The following is a 17,229-nucleotide window of genomic DNA, read 5'->3' on the forward strand; positions in this document are numbered from 1 at the left end:
TAATAAATGCTTGAATAAGATCTCACAGGAAGACAGAATGAAGCAGTCAGATGTTTTCACCCACTTATAATGAATGAAGGGTGAATTTCATAGAAGTCACTTTATGTTTATATTTGGCATTCTGAAACAACAGCCAAGTCATACCAAGGTGAAGAGATTCTCCAAAATGCTGAGCAAGCGCTTGGCAAAATTCCAAGGTATACAAAGCACAACCTTCTCACAACCTACATGGCAGGGGCAGTCCCGGAAAACTCCACTTTGTGTTTACATGCAAAACAGGGCAGGTTCTAGACCTTGATGTTCTAAACAGGATTTTACCCACATCAGCGTCTGGCAGGACATTTGGAAACCGTGGGAGACAAAGGACACGCACCCAGGGCATGCCTGGAACCAACTAAAACGTCCCAATATCTACAGTGGCCACTAGGTGGCGGTGCCGCGCAGTCGAGGTGAGCGTTTCCGCAGTGGGCGGTGACCAGACTAAGGGCCAACCCGGAGGCCGAAAGAGACCCGCGCTGGAGCCGCTGCTCTGGGCCACGCGGACCCCTCACTTTTCACAGCTGCGGAAGACAGAAATCTCTGCGTCTCCGCGGAAAAGAGCCTCGGGAGCCGCATCGTGCCGACTGAGGGTAGCCATTCTTCCTCTCAGCCACAAGGAGGCGCTGTGAGACCCAGAATTGGATCAAGCACCGTGAGCTTTTGCTGGCTTTGAGAAATGTTGAAATACCTGGAGACCCAAGCAACTGCAAACACCATGTGAGAAAGAATTCATTATCGGACTTCTATGGTGCTAAATTATCTCATCTTTGAGAGCACCGTCCAATTTTCCAATATCCACTTGTTAGCAGAGAACCAAAGGATTGCATTACCAACCCCCCCCAAATTATTTTGATATATAAACAGCAGTTTTAATTTAGATCAACAGAAACACGTTAAAACAATTGCTATTAGGGTGCACGGGTGGTTCAGTGGTAGAATGCTTGCCTTCCATGCAGGAGACCTGGGTTTGATTCCCGGACCATGCACTGCCCTCCCCCCCCCCAAAAGGATCTGAAAAACAACTGCTATGTCCAAATAATTTGCTAATATTTGCCTCACCACATCCCCCGCCCCATTCCATACACACACTTCTTTGTAATAGTACTTACTACTGATAATGATGATGCAAAGTTACATTTTCTGAGAATTCATCATATGTCATTGTTTGGGGTACTTTATATGAATGCGTTAATTTATTCATCACCAATAACACTATGAGGTGTATATTATTGTGCCACTTTCATGAGGAAACTGAGGCACTAGCGGTTAAATAACTTGACCAAGTTTACATTATTGGCAAGTAGCAGATGTACTGTCTTGCCAGAAGGAGGTGCTTTCAAATGACTTAGCTGTCCTCGTACTGCAAAAAACAGGCAGCATGCAAACAGCTTGTTGCTTCTTCAAAAAAGCAAAATATGTTGACAGCACTGAGTATGCTAAATAAAAACATCAATAAGAGAAACAAAACCTATGAAATATTTTTATATACAGTGTTTGTGGCTTGTTTCATTCATTCCTCATGCAGAGGTGGGTCTGGCAGGACTAGCATTTGCTACATTGCCTTGGGTCTGTAAGACCTAGAACCAGAACGTGCCCAAGACCAAATGAAGCCTTGGCTCTCAACCCTGCCTTAGAATCACTGGGGGAATTTAATAAAAAAAGCTGATACCTGGGTCCCATCCAGGCCAATTGAATCAGAATCTCTGGAAGGGGGCTCAGGCACCTGTTTGATTTTAGGCTCTCCAGGCTCAACCCTAGGTTAAACCAGCATTAAGAACCCACCTTCCTGGTGTATAGATGGAGAGACTGAGACCCAGAGGGGAGGCAGGACTTGGCCAAAGTTTATGCTAAGGAAGGGCAGAGCCCATCTCTTTATTTCCATTGCGGAACCCATCAGAAGCTTTCTTACTGCACCAGCCTGGACCACTTACAAGGAGGCAGGCAGCTGGGCACGAGGTGCCTCTCCGCCCACTTACCTCTCAGTCTGAGCCGGAGGGATGCTTGGCGTCTCCTGCTTCCGGTCAGCTCGAGAGCCTCACAGAGCCCCCTGGTGGGCCCCTACCCTTTCCCCCTTTTGTTTCCACACCCCGTCAGGTGGTTGGGTTGCCAGGTAAAATGCAGAATATCCGGTTACATTTGGATTTCTGCTAAGCAACGAAGAGTATTTTAGTATAGCTACATCCCACCCAAGGGCACAGCGGCTCTGGTCCCCGCTAGCCAGTGTGAAAGGGAGAGCAAGCAGCTCGCTGAAGGTCACAACCCTGGCCTGAGGATAGTGCTCTCCCTCTGTTCTAGTTTGCTAGCTGCCGGAATGCAACACACCAGAGACGGATTGGCTTTTAATAAAAGGGGATTTATTCTGTTAGTTCTTCAGAGGAAAGGCAGGTAACTTTCCACTGAGGTTCGTTCTTACGTAGACAGCACAGGATGGTCTCTGCTGGCCTTCTCTCCAGGCCCCTGGGTTCCAACACCTTTCCCCGGGGTGACTTTTTTCTGCATCTCCAAAGGCCTGGGCTGAGCTGCAAGTGCTGAGATGAGGAATGTGAAGCTGTTTCAGCCATGCTGCGTTGAGCCCTCTCATTTAAGCACCGGCCAATTAAGTCAAACGTCACTCATTGAAGCAGACACGCCTCCTAGCTGACTGCAGATGTAATTAACAACAGATGAGGTTCACTACCATTGGCTTATGTCCGCAGCAACAAGGCTAGGTATGCTCACCTGGCCAAGTTGACAACTGAATCTAATTAACACACCCTGCAACACCATTAGGCACCCAGAGAAATTATTATATTTTAATTTACTAAAGAGTTGTGTTTGGCGGTGGGGGAAGGGTAAATTGAGAGATATGCTTGCTGGATTATCTTGTTCCTTTATCCCTGCCCATGGACACATGGCTGTCAGACCCAGAGCTGTAGCTCAGGCATTCATCTGATGGAGATTTATGGAGCTCTTCCTCTGTGCTAGGTGTTGGCACGCCCTTCCCCAGGCAGTGGGCACCACACCGAAATGGAAGTTCACACCTACTGCAGCCCTGCCTGGGGCCTCAGCCAGTGAGGGCACTGAGTCTTGAGGGTGGCATTAAAAGAGCTGCCGAAGTTGCTGACTCCTGGGCCCTCCAGAGCAAGGCGAAGTTTCCCAACCTTGGGAGTATCTGGTCAAAATCATCCTTAAAATAAACTGCTAGAAGTGGAGAGAAAGTCTGTTCTTTTGGTGACTCTGCCAAGCCTTAGAATTTAATTGATTTGGACCTCGGGAAAACTTTTTATTTTATCTTTCTATTAAAGGACCCAGTGGAAATGAAGGAGACGTTGTGCTTCCTTGTCTAATGCAGTTTATCTCGCCCCTTCTTCCTCCCAAACCTGCCCTGTCATTGGTTTACGTCCCAGCTGTCCAGGAGTGCCAGCCACGACTCACCCAGGCTTCTGCCTCTCCTGCCCACCACTCCTCCCATGCCCAGGCCCTTTCTTGGACTCAGACCTGCCAGATTGTTCTCCAGAGTTGAGCCCACCAGCAATATGTGGAGGTCCCTGAAGGACCACATTTTGGCCCACATTTGGTATTATCCAGTGCTCTAATTTGCTGGCTGCCAGAATGCAACACACCAGAGATGGATTGACTTTCAATGAAAGGGGATTTATTCCATTAAAAACGTGTAGTTCTTCAGATGAAAGGCAGTTAACTTTCAACTGAGGATCTTTCTTATTTGGAAAGGCACAGGGTGATCTCTGCTGGCCTTCTCTCCAGGCCTCTGGGTTGCATCTCCAAAGGCCTGGGCTGAGCTGCGAGTGCTGAGATGAGGCATGCTGAGCTGCTTGGGCTGTGCTACATTGAGCTCTCTCATTTAAGCACCAGCCAATGAAATCAAACATCATTCATTGCAGCAGGCACGCCTCCTAGCCGACTGGAGATGTAATCTGCAGCAGATGAGGTTCATGTGGCATTGGCTCATGTCCACAGCAATAGAACTAGGTGCCTTCACCTGGCCAAGTTGACACCTGAACCTAACTACCAAATCCAGCTTTCTAGGTTTTGCTGGACTAAGAGGCATAAAAGTGATACCTATATTGTTAAATTTGTGCTTCCGTAATTCACCTTCAGGTCTTCTGCTCCATCTGTGGATGTGTTGTTAGGTTGCTGAAACCTTTTCGTTCTGTTTCCTTAGCATCTCTTTTATATGCATCCCTGGGCCTCTGGGTTTGCATCGCTGGGGATGAGGGGGTGGGGGTTCTCCTTCCTGCTTTCCCAGCCTCTTGTCCTCCTCACCCTTCCACCCCCCCCAGCTGTCTAAAGCACAGGCAGGAGCACGTCCCTCCTCTGCATGAAGTCCTTCAATAACCTCCAGGAATATCCTTAATAAATATGCAAACCTTGTACTCTGTCCTTTGGCCCCTCATCCTTTCAGGCTTTGCAGCCTTATCTTCTCATCTTGTCCCCCCCCCCCAAAAGCCAGCTCCAGACCCCCATGTCCCCGACCCCAACCTGCCTGCCACCTCCCTTTCTTGGCTCATATGCTTCTGCACACATCAGAATGTCATCTCCGCTCTCCCTGTTGATGCTCCCTAGGCCCGGAATCAAATGTGCCTTCCCTGAGGTGCCCACTAACTGTGGCCTCTGCCTCCTCTGAACTCCCTCCCCTTATGCCGTCGCGCCCCTTCCTGCACTGTTTCCAACCCTGCTCCCTGCAGCCAGGCCCTGAGCTCCTGGAGGACCTGCTACACTGGATGTCAGAAGGGGGTGGGTGGCCTCTCCCTCTTGGATAACTGGCACAGTGTTGAACACACCTCAGGGAGACGACGAGAGTGGGGTAGGAATTAAATAATAGAAAAACACTGGGATTGGAACTGGGGGCAGGTATTTTATTCTGCAGACCATGAAACAGCTCTAAAGAATGACTTGCAAAGCATAAGGACGGCCTTGTTAGGTCTGGGACTCAGAGAGGGACGGTAAGAAGGAAGAGGAGGAGGAGAAGGCTGGGAGAGGAGCCTGTGGACACCCCCCCACCCCACCCCACCTTAGAGTAGCAGCCCCATCCTTTGCATCTGAGAAGCCCGTGCTGCGGAGGCTCGTTTTTCTGTCATCCCCAGCCCTGGCCTGGTGGGTGCGGGAAGCCGCGTGGTGGCCTCCTGGCTCTGTGGTCCCTACACCTAGGGCTCCCCTGCCAGAGCCTCAATCGACACGGTGACCCGCACAGAGCCACAGCTCGACCTCAAGTCCCACTGCTGACTGGCATTGAGCATCAGTGCCGGGGTGTCCGAGCCCTGCCTGGAAGACAGCTGGATGCTCAGCCAGCGACACCGGGCCTGGTCGCAGGCGAGCACCACCGAGCCCTCGGGGCTGCTGTAGATGCAGCGGCTCTGGGACGCCTTCTCCTCCACGGCCAGATCCCAGCTGCCCCCAGGCCCCGGACGCTGCGACCCCAGGATCTGGAAGTCCAAGCGGTCACGGGCCACGGGGCACATCAGCTGCTCCTGGGTCAGGGCGGGCATCGCCTGGCCCTTCAGGTAGGCAGGGCCCGCGCAGTAAGTCTGAGCATTGAAGAACCAGTCGCTGAACTGGCGCAGCCAGTCAAAGAGGTAGGCCAGGTGGCAGTCACACTGCCAGGGGTTGCCGCGCAGGTCCACGTTGAACAGGTTGTAGTTGGCGTCAAAGATGCCCTGAGGGAGCGTAGTCAGGAGGTTCCTGGAGAGGTCGAGCAGCTCCAGCCTGGACAGGTTCTGGAAGAGGGCCGGGTGCAGGGTTGTCAGGTTGTTGCTGTCTAAGTAGAGCTTGATTAAGCCCCCGAGGCCCCTGAAGACCCCGGCGGGCAGGTGTGGGATGGCATTGTGTGAGAGCATGAGGGAACCGAGGCTGGACAGGTTGGCGAAGGCATCCTCTGCGATGGCCTCCAGCTGGTTGTGAGATAGGGACAGCCCCACCAGGCCTGGGGTCTGGGCGAAAAGGCCAGTGGGCAGCGCCTGCAGCGCGTTCCCCTGCAGGCTCAGGAAGGTCAGGTTGCCCAGGGCGGAGAAGACATTGAGTGGCAGGTACCCGATGGCGTTGTGCTGCAGCCACAGCTTCTCCAGGCTGAACAGCTGCGAGAACACTCCTGGGGGCAGCTCGGAAATCGAGTTGCTGTCCAGGAACAGCTCCCGCAGGCCACCCAGCCTGGCAAACACGCCCTGGGGGAGGCAGGACAGAGCATTGTCGCTCAGCTTCAGAGTCCGCAGGCTGGAGAGCGGGTGGAACAGCCCCTCGGGGAGCCAGGCCAGGTGGTTCTGCACGAGGTTGAGGGTGCTCAGCCGGGACAGAGGCCAGAAGAGCCTCCTGGGCAGGGTCTGGAGCCGGTTCCCCTGCAGCTGCAGGGACTCCAGGGCGCCCATGTCACAAAAGAGGCCCTCGGGCAGGGCCTCCAGCAGGTCGAAGTTGAGGGTAAGCTTGCGCAGTGAGGTCAGGTCGGGGAAGAGGTGGGCGCTCAGGTTGGACAAGGCGCTGCCGGTGATCTCCAGGTCCCGGAGCCCGGGCAGCCCCCCGAAGGCATCGGGCCCGAGGCGGCTGACCTGGGTGTTGAGGAAGACCACCTTGGTCAGGTTGGGGCTGCCGCTGAAGGCCCTGCTTTCCACCGTGGTGAACGACGTCTCCACAAAGATGAGGTCTGTGGCGTGCGGTGGGATGTCCGGCGGGATGGCGGCCAGCCGCGTGTCTGAGCAGAACACCTCCTGCACGAAGCAGTCGCAGCCCGCGGGGCAGGGCTGGGCGAGCCTGGCCAGCAGCAGGAGGGAGGCCCAGCCGCGCCAGCCTCCAGGAAGCATCTCCTAGATCCCAAGTAGGACAGAAAAGAGAGAACAGGACAGGCACCTTTGTCCAGGGCAGTGGACACACTGATCCGTGGCACGGGTCTGGGGGCCGGTGGTGGAGTCAGGCTGCAGACGAGGATCAGTTTTGTCAGGGAGGCCGCTCGTTTGGGCCGCGGTCTGTATTCTTAGTTGCTTGTTTTCGCTGCACCTCGCGGCAGCCTTGTGAAGTAGGCGGGGCCGGGGTTCTCGCCTCCGGGCGACACTGAGGGTGTCACGGAGCCTGTCCACGGTCCACGGTCACCATGCAAGTCAGTGGCAGTGGCAGAGCCCCAAATCAGGTCTCCCAGACTTTCCAGGTCCACACTGGGGGGAGACATGGAAATAAGATAAAAAGGCACGGAGAGGTATAAAAGGAGACCGTGGGTATTGTGGAATATTTTAAAGATAATATATAAAGTATGGACAGATTCTTCCTGAGTTGGACACTTCTAAATTGTAACTCTTCCTGAGTTTTCACATCTCAGGACACTTAAGAGCCTAATCGTAAGGTGATTCTTACCCTCTGCTCTTTGTAGGGTCCACTGAGGGCAAATGCAACCACAGGCTCTTTTCTGAAATGAGTCTATGTTCTCCTCAGTGCTGCTGCCAAAATGGTCTCTTCCAGATGTATATTTGGTGCAAAATTTATATTTTGGTAGGACAATACCTCATTTAACTTGTATGGTTGTTTAGTTAAACACCATAATTACGTGGAATCTTGAATAGGGCATGAGATTTTGTTGGTTTGTCCAGGTCAGTGTGATGACTCGATACATCCCAGGGTAACTTGGGCAGAGAATTAAAAAGTATTTGAAAAGCCTTCTTGGGGGACTGGGGAGAATGGAGGCAATATTCAGCTTCCTCATCTGGGGAATTCCTGATATTCTCACAAGCAATGAGGACAACCGATTCAACAGGCTGAGCCCTCAATCTTGGGTTCACCCCTATGAAGTTTATTCCTGCAAAGGAGAAGCTAAGCCAACTGATAATTATGCCTAAGAGTCACCCCCAGAGAACCTTTTTCATTGCTTAAATGTGGCCTCTTTCTCTAAGCCAAAGAGAAGTCACTGCCCACCCCGCCTACTTGGGACATGACTCCCAGGGGTGTAAATCTCTCTGGCAATGTGGGGCATGACTCGTGGGAGTCTTATCATGGGAATGAGAACTGACCAAAAGGGGGAGGAGAGAAATGAGACAAAATAAAGTTACAGTGGCTGAGACATTTCAAACAGAGATGAGAAGTTATCCTGGAGGTTATTCTTATGCATTATATAGATATCCCTTTTTAGTTTACGGTGTATTGGAGTGGCTGGAGGGAAGTACCTGAAACTATTAAACTGTATTCCGGTAGCCTTGATTCTTGAAGATGATTGTATAGCCATATAGTTTCTACAATGTGACTGTGTGATTGTGAAAACCTTATGGCTGATGCTCTCTTTATCCAGGGTCTTGTCAGATGAGTGAAAAATAAGGATAAAAAAATAAATAATGGGGGAAGAGAAAGGGATGAAAAAAATTGGGCAAATTGAAGTACTGGGGGTCAATGAGATGGAGGGGTAAGGGGTAGGGATGCATGTTTTTTTCTTGGAGTGATGCAAACGTTCTAAAAATGATCATGGTGATGAATACACAACTATGTGATGATATTGTGAGCCACATACTTTGGATGGAATGTATGATGCGTGTAGATCTCTCAAAAAATATGTATATTTTAAAATTCTCTCTTCCTGCCCACCCCTCCCCAACCCCAGTGGAGCCCACCAGAACTTTCCAACATTGTGAAGACAGGAGAGTCCCTGACTTGGGGATCCCACGGACCAGTAGATTTATTAAAATAAGGCAAGGGGACCAAGTTTTTATTTTAATAAATAGTAATTAAAAATAAACTTTTTTTAAAAACTGCCACCATATACCCACAGGCCACAAACTGGTGATACAGCCCATAGGGGTGTTTGTATATCCCTTGGGGACCTTTTTTTAATATATGAACTGGTAATGGACATTAAAAAATTGGGACATACTGCAGTTAGAAGTTCAGATTAACATGGGGTTTCACGTTTTCACGACATCACTAACTGCGTAGTGACCCTGGCCCACTAGGGGGCGCTCCTTCCCCCTCACCACTGTCCCTGCCCATGCACTCCTGCCCAGCGCTTGCAGCGCTTCAAATTCCATGAGTTTGAACCCCAGGTTCATCACTCTGTAGCTATGAGACCCGGCACATGTACTTAGTCTGTGCCTCAATTTCCTTATCTGTTAAAAGGGGGTAATAATAGGGCCTACCACTTAGGGTGGGTGTGGGATTAAATGAGTAAATAGAGATAAAGCTTTTGGATCAGTGTCTGACAAAGAGTGAGCCCTTAATAAACCACATTAACTACTGTGGAATGTTGCGAGCTGCCATCACTACAGGACAGTTCTTTGAACACCAAAAAAAGGAGGAAGAATAAAATGCCCTTTAAATAGAATATATATGGGTTTATAGAAAAGCAAACCTCAAAATATAATCCTAACTTTTCTCACTTTACCCCTTGTATTAGTTTCTTAAGTTGACGGAATGCAGTATATTAGAAATGGAACTGCTTTTAAAAAGGAAATATAATAAGTTACTGGTTTACAGTTCTAAGGCCATAAATATGTCCAAACTAAGGCATCCAGAAAAAGATATCTTGGCTCAAGAAAAGCTGATCTCCTTGATTCTTGAAGATGATTGTATAATGATATAGTTTTTACAATGTGACTGTGTGATTGTGAAAAGCTTGTGCCTGTTGCTCCTTTTATCTAGGGTGCAGACAGATAAGTAAAAAATATGGATAAAAATAAACAAATAATAGAGGGAACAAAGGTTAAAATAAATTGGGTGGGTGGAACTACTAGTGGTCAATGAGAGGGAGGGGTACGGGGTATGGTATGTATGAGTTTTTTCTTTTTTCTTTTTATTTCTTTTTCTGGAATGATGCAAATTTCTCCATGATAATACACAACTGTGTGATGATACTGTGAGCCATTGATTGAACACCATGTATGGAATGTTTCTGTGTTAAAATTTATCAATAAAAATATTTAAAAAGAAAGGAAGGAAAATTGATCTGGGAAGGCTTATGCTGGCATCTACTGATCCTTGTTCCCTGTTCTGTTGCTTCCAGCTTCTGATGCCAGTGGTTTCCTCTCTAAGCATCTGTGAGCCTTCACTTAGCTCCTCTGGGACACAGCTCTGGCTTCTGGCTTGCTTAGCATCTCATGGGAAGACACGTGGCAACATCTGCTGGACTCTTCCCATTTCTAGGCATCTGCTCTCCCTGTCAGCACTCCAAGAATCTCCAAATATCCGTGTCTATGTACACTCTGGATCAACTGTTTTCCAAGAGTCTGCATCTGCATTTCCAAACATCTGTATCTGAGCTTTCTCCAAAATGTTTCCCCTTTTAAAGGACTCTAGGAAACTAATCAGGACCCACCTGGGACGGGTGGAGTCACATTTCTATCTAATCAAAAGGGTCACACCTACAACTGGGCATACCACATCTCCATGGAGATAATCTAAAGTTTCTGCCTTACAATATAAATCAGGAGGAAAAGAAATGGCTGCCCCCACGAAATTGGATCAGGAGTAGAACATGGCTTTTCTGGGGTACATAATAGTTTCAAACCAGCACACCCCTCATCAGTAAAAACTCACAGAGAGCAGTTGGCGTAGTTGGACCCCAGCATGCTTCACTGGCTGTCTCTCTGCTGCCCTCTGCTGGCAGCCTCATCCACCTGAAGACTCGGGAGAAGGTGACCCAGGCAGACACTGTTTACAAAGTTCCCTTAACCCTTCTCTCATACAGATACTCACCAACTCTCAGTTTTTCCAGGAATTATGTCTGCCTAATCAAGTAGAAAAGTGTCCTTTCCTCCCTGAGCAAATGCATGGCTCCCTCGAGGCTCTCTGTGCATGCAAGTTTGCTGAATAAGCTGCAGGGGGGTGGATCTGTAAACTGCGTTAAGGAAGGACGAACCTGGGATTAGAACCTGACTCACGCAATTGCTCCTTCCAGGAAAAAGGTCCTTAACACACAGGAGCTGTGAAGGAAAGGAACGAGGCTCAAGGTAAGTATATGCCTCCTGTCTCTACATCCCCCGGACCTATAGTTTCAGAGTTTAACTTTATAGCATGAGGCTGTTTATTCTCTTGAGATTGTGGGCATACAATCTTCTAGGCATAGAAGACAGGTAAAAAAGAAGAGGGCTCTGGCTGGTTAGAACCCAGATCTCTTGGTTCTGTAGATTGCTCCTTCCAGGAAAACCCTGACCAAACCAGAAGGTACATGATAAAAATTAAAAAATAAAGCCTCATGGGGAGAGTGTGTATCATCTTACAAGCCTGTTGAGACTGCTCTCTCTTCCCCTTGGCTTGGGCCTCTAACTTTTAATCCATTTTCATTTGGAAATAATGGGCTTTAGAAGCTTCCAGCAAAGGAGAGAATGCTAGAATTCAGACCTTGGATCAAAAACTATGGCATTTGTGGCCCAGAAAATCACATTTAGGCAAATTAGCTTCAGCTGGATTGGGGGGCAACGGGGTTTCCTCTCTGAATTGGGGGCTGAGCTGTGGGGCTGTTCCCACCTGCTTGCTGTACAGTTCCTCAGAGCAAGCCTGGAGATGGTCAGGACAGGGAAACTGAGGTTCCCAGAGCTACAGAAACTGGTACAAGGGCAAATGACTAAGAAGTGCAGAGCCCAGCGGTATGAGCTCTAAGCAGGTGCTTTCCACACCAAAAGGCTTCTATACCAGGGCAAGGGAAAGCATAGGGGATGGGCACACTCTCATGTTTGCAGGACTCAGGATGAAAGGATAAAAAGGGGGCCCTCCCACTGTCTGCTCCCTTCTCTTCCCACCCCTACTCTCTCCTGTTCTGTGAATGGAGACCCTACCCACACGTCACAACAAACAACCGCCCCTGGCCACCCCTCAAGCATAAGGGGATACATTTCTGTGGCATAATCAGCCTTCAGGAAGATGGACCCTGGGGACATCTCACACAGATTCTAGGTCCTGCGGTGCAATTTAAAATTGGGGCATGAAAGGGGGAAAAGAAGTGCAACTAATAAAGTATCAGTGGCCGAGAGAGTTCAAATAGAGTCGAGAGGTTACTGTGGAGGTTGCTCTTATGCAAGCTTCAATTAGGCATTGCTACCGATCAAAACTTGCCAACCCCCAACCAGGACCATTCCAGCCAATCTAAAGAACACCTAGGGCAATATATTAGATTCCACAAGGGTTCCATGCACTAGGGTAACTTTCCAGAAACCTACAACCTCCAGACGGGTCCCTGGACCAGATAAGTCCTGAAACCTAGAGGGATCTGCCTCTCCAGAGCATCATACATCTCATCTCCCTACCCCATATTTAGTGACAGATCTTTCCAATATCGAAAATTTAGAATTGCCATAGCCTAAATACCACTAAAGAGTGGGATGGAAAGATCAAAGGTGATGGTGGAGCTATACAATGAAGATAGGACTTAACAGATGAATATGAATGCTGAATCATTAAACTGATATCTCTTTTAGTTTCCAGTATCTTAGAGCAGCTAGAAGCAAAAACCTAAAATTGTGGAATTATAACCCATGTCAAATTCTGAAATATGTTCTACAACTAATGGTCATGCTGCACTTTGAAATTTATAGCTTTTTTTGTATATATGTTATTTTTTTCACAAAAAAAGAAAAAAGTCAATTGTAATGATAAAAAAAATATTTATTCCTTCTAGCCTCCTATATTCTGGAGCAGCTAGAAGGAAAAATCTGAGATGATGGTCTGGTAGCCCATGACAAACTCTGGGATCTGTCCTGTAACTACTGGTTGAAGAGTGCTTTGAAAACTATTGTTTTTTTCTTTCTTTGCTTTGTATATACGTTATACTATACAATAAAAAAGCTTAAAAAAAAAGGGCAAGAATGGGGCATGGCCTCTGGATGGGCATGTCCCCTTGACCTAGCAGGCTTCTCACCTTATGTGGGTGTCATGGTGGGAGGAGGGCCGGAACTAAACTCTAACGTTTAGGGCAAGACCCCTCTTGCTGGGTCTTTGGGGGTCCAGGGTAGGGCAGAGATGGTACCCACAGTGAGGCTGCAGAATGCTGATGATTTCCAGATGATCAACTCCCAGCCTGAGACTTGCTCTCCCATCACTGGCCCAACTGCAGTGTCCCTTTGGGAGGCAGCATCTTAGAGTGGCTGAGATTTTATGCTCTGTGTGACCAGTCTTTCTTCAAATCCTGTCTCCATCCCTTATGAAGCTGTGTGACCTTGGCTGGATTGCTTAGCCTCTCTGTGCTTCAATTTCCATGCTACTGCTTTGTGGGGTGGTGGTGAGGAGTGAAGGAGAGATACGTGGCAAACCGCGAGCCCAGAGCCTGGCACACCGCGAGCGCTCAGCGATGTTGTGATCTGTTTATGTTGAGTTTAGCCCATGCTCACCCCAGCTCTGTTCTGAAGTAGTTCCAGTGATTAGTTAAGGAAAAACCGATGAGATCACCCAACTGCCCCACTTACAGACCAGCGAGATGCATCTCCTCAGCACTTTTTCTGGCTCCCTCTTCCCCAACCAAAGGAAACGTGATTGTTTTGTCCGTGGGTTAGTGGAGCACGGATTTTGGTGGGTCTGACAAAGATGCCCTGACTGGAGCCCCTTCCCCAACCCACCCTCAAGACCAGGTACCCGGGGGCCTCTGGAGCCCATGTGTGCTGGCACTAAGAGGGGACCATGGGGTGGAAGCCAGAAGCTTTCTGCTGTCCGTCTGGGAAGCCACCTCTGCATTTGTGCAGAGACCAGAAAATGCCCACAAAAATGTTCCATGCTTTCAGCAAGCCAAGGAAGTCTGGCCTCTTTTTTTTTTTTTTTTTTTGCTGGCTAGTTGCAAATGGACTCCTTCCTTTCCTCAAATTGCTGCTGGGTTGGTATATTTCTATGTGCCCCAGGCCAGTTGGCCACCCCCACAGAACTTTCCTGAGGGTGATGGGGCCTAGACCCCTGGCCCTGAACCCCTTGGCTTGGGGCTGCCTGCATCAGTGTCTGCCTCACCCCAGAGGGCTGGATGCTGCCACATCGCCTGGGTGAGATGCTTCCACAGCTTCCCCAGTGTGCCTGGGGAAGGCCCGCCTGCTCCCTGGACCTCACTCTCCTTTCCTCTCCAGCCAGGAAAATAAGTTAAGAGGCTGAGAGAGCAGTCAGCTCCCTCCCTAACCAGCCCTGCCCCACCCCACTGCCCAGTTGTGTCCCAGGGAGTGCAGTGGCCTCTCAGAGTCCCAATTTCTGCATCTGTAAATTGAGAATACCAATAACAATGATTCCAACAGCCCAAGTGTCCATCAGCCAACGAATGGATAGACTAACTGTGGAATACACTTGCGATGGAATCCTATTCAGCTGTAAGAAGGAACAAAGCCCTGATGCACGTGACAACGTGGATAAACCTCGTGGGCAGAATGCTGCGTGAAATAAGCTAGACATAAAAGGACAAATATCATATGATTTCACTAATGCGAACTAATTATCATGAGTTAAAATCTGGAATATAGATTACCAGTAGATAGAAAAAGGGTAGGGAGTGAGGAACTGATGTTTAATTTGTACAGAATTTTTAATAAAATTGATTTTAAACATTTTTGGGGGGGTGGGTGCATGGTCCGGGAATCGAACCCGGGTCTGCCGCATGAGAGGTGAGCCTTCTACCACCGAACCACCCAGGCACCCTTAAGGTTGATTGTAAATGTTTGGAAATGGGTAGAGGTGATGGTAGCACATTATCGTGAGTATAATTAACAGCGCTGAGTCATGGATGTGACTGTGGTTGAAAGGGAAAGTGTAGGGTCATGCATGTCGCTAGAAGGAAAGCTGAGGATGAGACGTGGGACTGGGTATCACAGCGGACCCCGTTTTCATGGCTGATGACTGTGGTTAATAGTACAAATAGAGGAATGTTCCTCCGTGGACCAGAACAAATGTACGTCACTGTTACAAGGTATTAATAACAAGGCGGTAAATGAAAAAAATACAACGAATGGGAACACGTGCCCATAGTTAACAGTAACATTGGAACATGTCATAAGATTCCTGCATCAGTTGTAACAAAGGTGCTATACCAATGCTGAGTCTCAGTAACATAAGGGTGTAAGGAGTACGAGTAGTTTGGGATTTTGTTTTTGTTTTTGCTCTTTTTTTTTGAGTTTTGAGAATGTTCTCAAATTGATTGTGGGGATGAGTGCACAGTTCTGTGATTACACCGAGAGATTGATTGTCCACTTTGGATGGATTGTATGGTAGGTGAATAAAATTGTTTAAAATAATAATAATAATAGCAACAATGACACCTAAGTTACAGAGTTGTTGAGGCGATTGTGACGATTAAATGATATAATGAATTACAGCAAAAAATCAAAAACAACAAATGTCCTGCATGAGGGATTGACTGTATGAACTAGGCTGCACAGATACAGGGGAAAGAGACACTACTGTCTTTAAAATTATGTTGTATTTATTGGTAAGATGGTTACAATATATTAAATGAAATACATTAAGGATCCCAAAATGCTAAGTTTTCATCTGTAAGGTACTTTTATGCATAGAAATTATAATAGAAGATTATATACAAAATGTTTATAGTTACTATCTCTGGAAAGAAGAAATTGTGAGTGATCTTAATTTTTTTCCTTTTGCTTAATAATGTATTTTCCAGATGTTTTTATGATGAGCATGTATCACTTTTGTAATAGGGCAAAAGATTTTTTCATGTAAAAATTGAGATACTTGTGTAAACATCCAGCACAGTTCCTAGCATATAATAGGGACTCCTTTGATCGCTTCCCTGTTGGGCAAAGACATTGTAAAGGCTCAAGAGCTCTTGTCTGTCAGGTGTGTTAGTGCTCTTGAAGAAAAAAGAGTTAACTTTTTAAAATAAGGTGAGGTTGTGGATTGGACACTGTCCTTTCTTCTAACACTCCCCACGCAGGAGTCCCACTCTAGGCCCTGGGTTACGCGGCCCTCTCACATTAGAGTACCTGGGCCTGCCCTTCCCTATTTCTACTCGTCCCAATCCTACCCTCCCTTCCAGGCCAGCACAAGCCGCACTTCCTCCAAGAAGCCTTCCTTGACTGCCCCTTCTGTGGGTCCCACAGGTCACTCCTGTCCCCTGTTTAATGCTCATGTCATTCTGCAATGTGGGCCAGTCTGCATTGCGTTTTAGCCTTTTGCACACCCAGACTGTGAGCCCTGCCGCCGGGGGTCTCGGCCTCAGCCCCGCCTCCCAAGCCTGGCTCCAGGCTGGCCACAGAGAAGCGCCCAGGTCCCAGGTGCCAAACTGAGTGGACCATGCATGTGGCCCTCTCATCTCCTACCTCTCAGCCTCTGCTCTTCATCCTCCTCAGCGGAATGGGGAGGCGCACAGGCTCTGACCGGGTTCAAATTCGGACACCGCTACCTTGGAGCTCCGTGGCCTGGGGCAAATCTCAATCTCTCTCAGTCTCAATTTCCCCATCCATAATTGCAATCCCATCCTTTGGGGTTAAAATGAGCACTCAGTGGGGGAATCAATGTACTAAATTAGACAGTAAACATAAAATACTTAACAAAGTGCCCGGCAAATAGTAAATGCCCAATAAATAGCAGCTACTTATGTGTTCTGTTCCTAGAATGAGCGCATGCTCTAGCGTCTAAACCTGGGCACTTCTGAGAATGAGAGGGAGCTGTTCACAACAATACCAGGGCAGAAACCGGGCCAGGGGGGCACACCTGGACACACGGTCACCCCGCTATGCCGCCATTCACCATGAGCTCCCCGAGCACAGGGCCTGCGTTTGTCTTCACCCGAGAATCCCTCCAGGGTGACCTGCCCCCTGCCTCTTTCCAGCACCAGCCTGGCTAAGTCCTGGGGGGGCTTCCCCTCGGGGGGAGGGGGCACAGATACTGTCGGCTGCCTGGAGTGGGGGGGCACACTCTGGAGCCTGGGAAGAGCAGCCAGCCCCCCTCCTGCCTCCCAGCCAGGACCCCAGGCCAGACCCCACCGTACCCCCAATGCCCACCCCCCCCCCACAGACCCCGGCGCCCTGCAGTGACCCCAGGAGACTCACCGTGAGGGGCTGCGCAGGCGGGGTCAGGTGCCTGGCTCTTCCTTGGGGGCAGAGGCCGTCTGGTGCCGGCTGCGGTCAGCGGGAAAACAACCCAGCAATGGTCAAAGTTCCGGGCAGTGGTTCCTCCCCTCCTATGGCCTGAGCGTTCCTGGAATGGCCCCAGGATCACAGGACAGCAGGAGAGAACCTGGGGCAAGGCCTCTGAAGATTACAAAATGACCCTGGCCAGTTCCCGCACACAGATCCCCGGGGGGGCTGAAATCCA

The 17,229-nt window shown here is 49.0% G+C and overlaps 1 protein-coding gene across 3 annotated transcripts; it reads right to left on the reverse strand.

The window, feature by feature from the left end:
- Positions 1–4,885: 4,885 nt before the first annotated feature.
- CPN2 (carboxypeptidase N subunit 2) lies at positions 4,886–17,090 on the reverse strand. 3 transcript variants are annotated; one of them, XM_077117548.1, is made up of 3 exons: positions 16,965–17,090; positions 14,233–14,341; positions 4,886–7,175 (listed from the first exon to the last, which is right to left on the reverse strand). In XM_077117548.1, the coding sequence occupies exon 3, from the start codon at positions 6,825–6,827 to the stop codon at positions 5,184–5,186; it is 1,644 nt and encodes a 547-aa protein (XP_076973663.1). In that variant the 5' UTR covers positions 6,828–7,175; positions 14,233–14,341; positions 16,965–17,090; the 3' UTR covers positions 4,886–5,183. The 3 variants fall into 3 exon arrangements, with proteins under 3 accessions (XP_076973663.1, XP_076973662.1, XP_076973664.1); XM_077117547.1 differs by lacking the exon at positions 14,233–14,341; XM_077117549.1 differs by lacking the exons at positions 14,233–14,341; positions 16,965–17,090 and adding an exon at positions 10,853–10,912.
- Positions 17,091–17,229: the final 139 nt, after the last annotated feature.

Source organism: Tamandua tetradactyla, chromosome 10, assembly GCF_023851605.1.
Source record: "Tamandua tetradactyla isolate mTamTet1 chromosome 10, mTamTet1.pri, whole genome shotgun sequence".
NCBI lineage: Eukaryota > Metazoa > Chordata > Mammalia > Pilosa > Myrmecophagidae > Tamandua > Tamandua tetradactyla.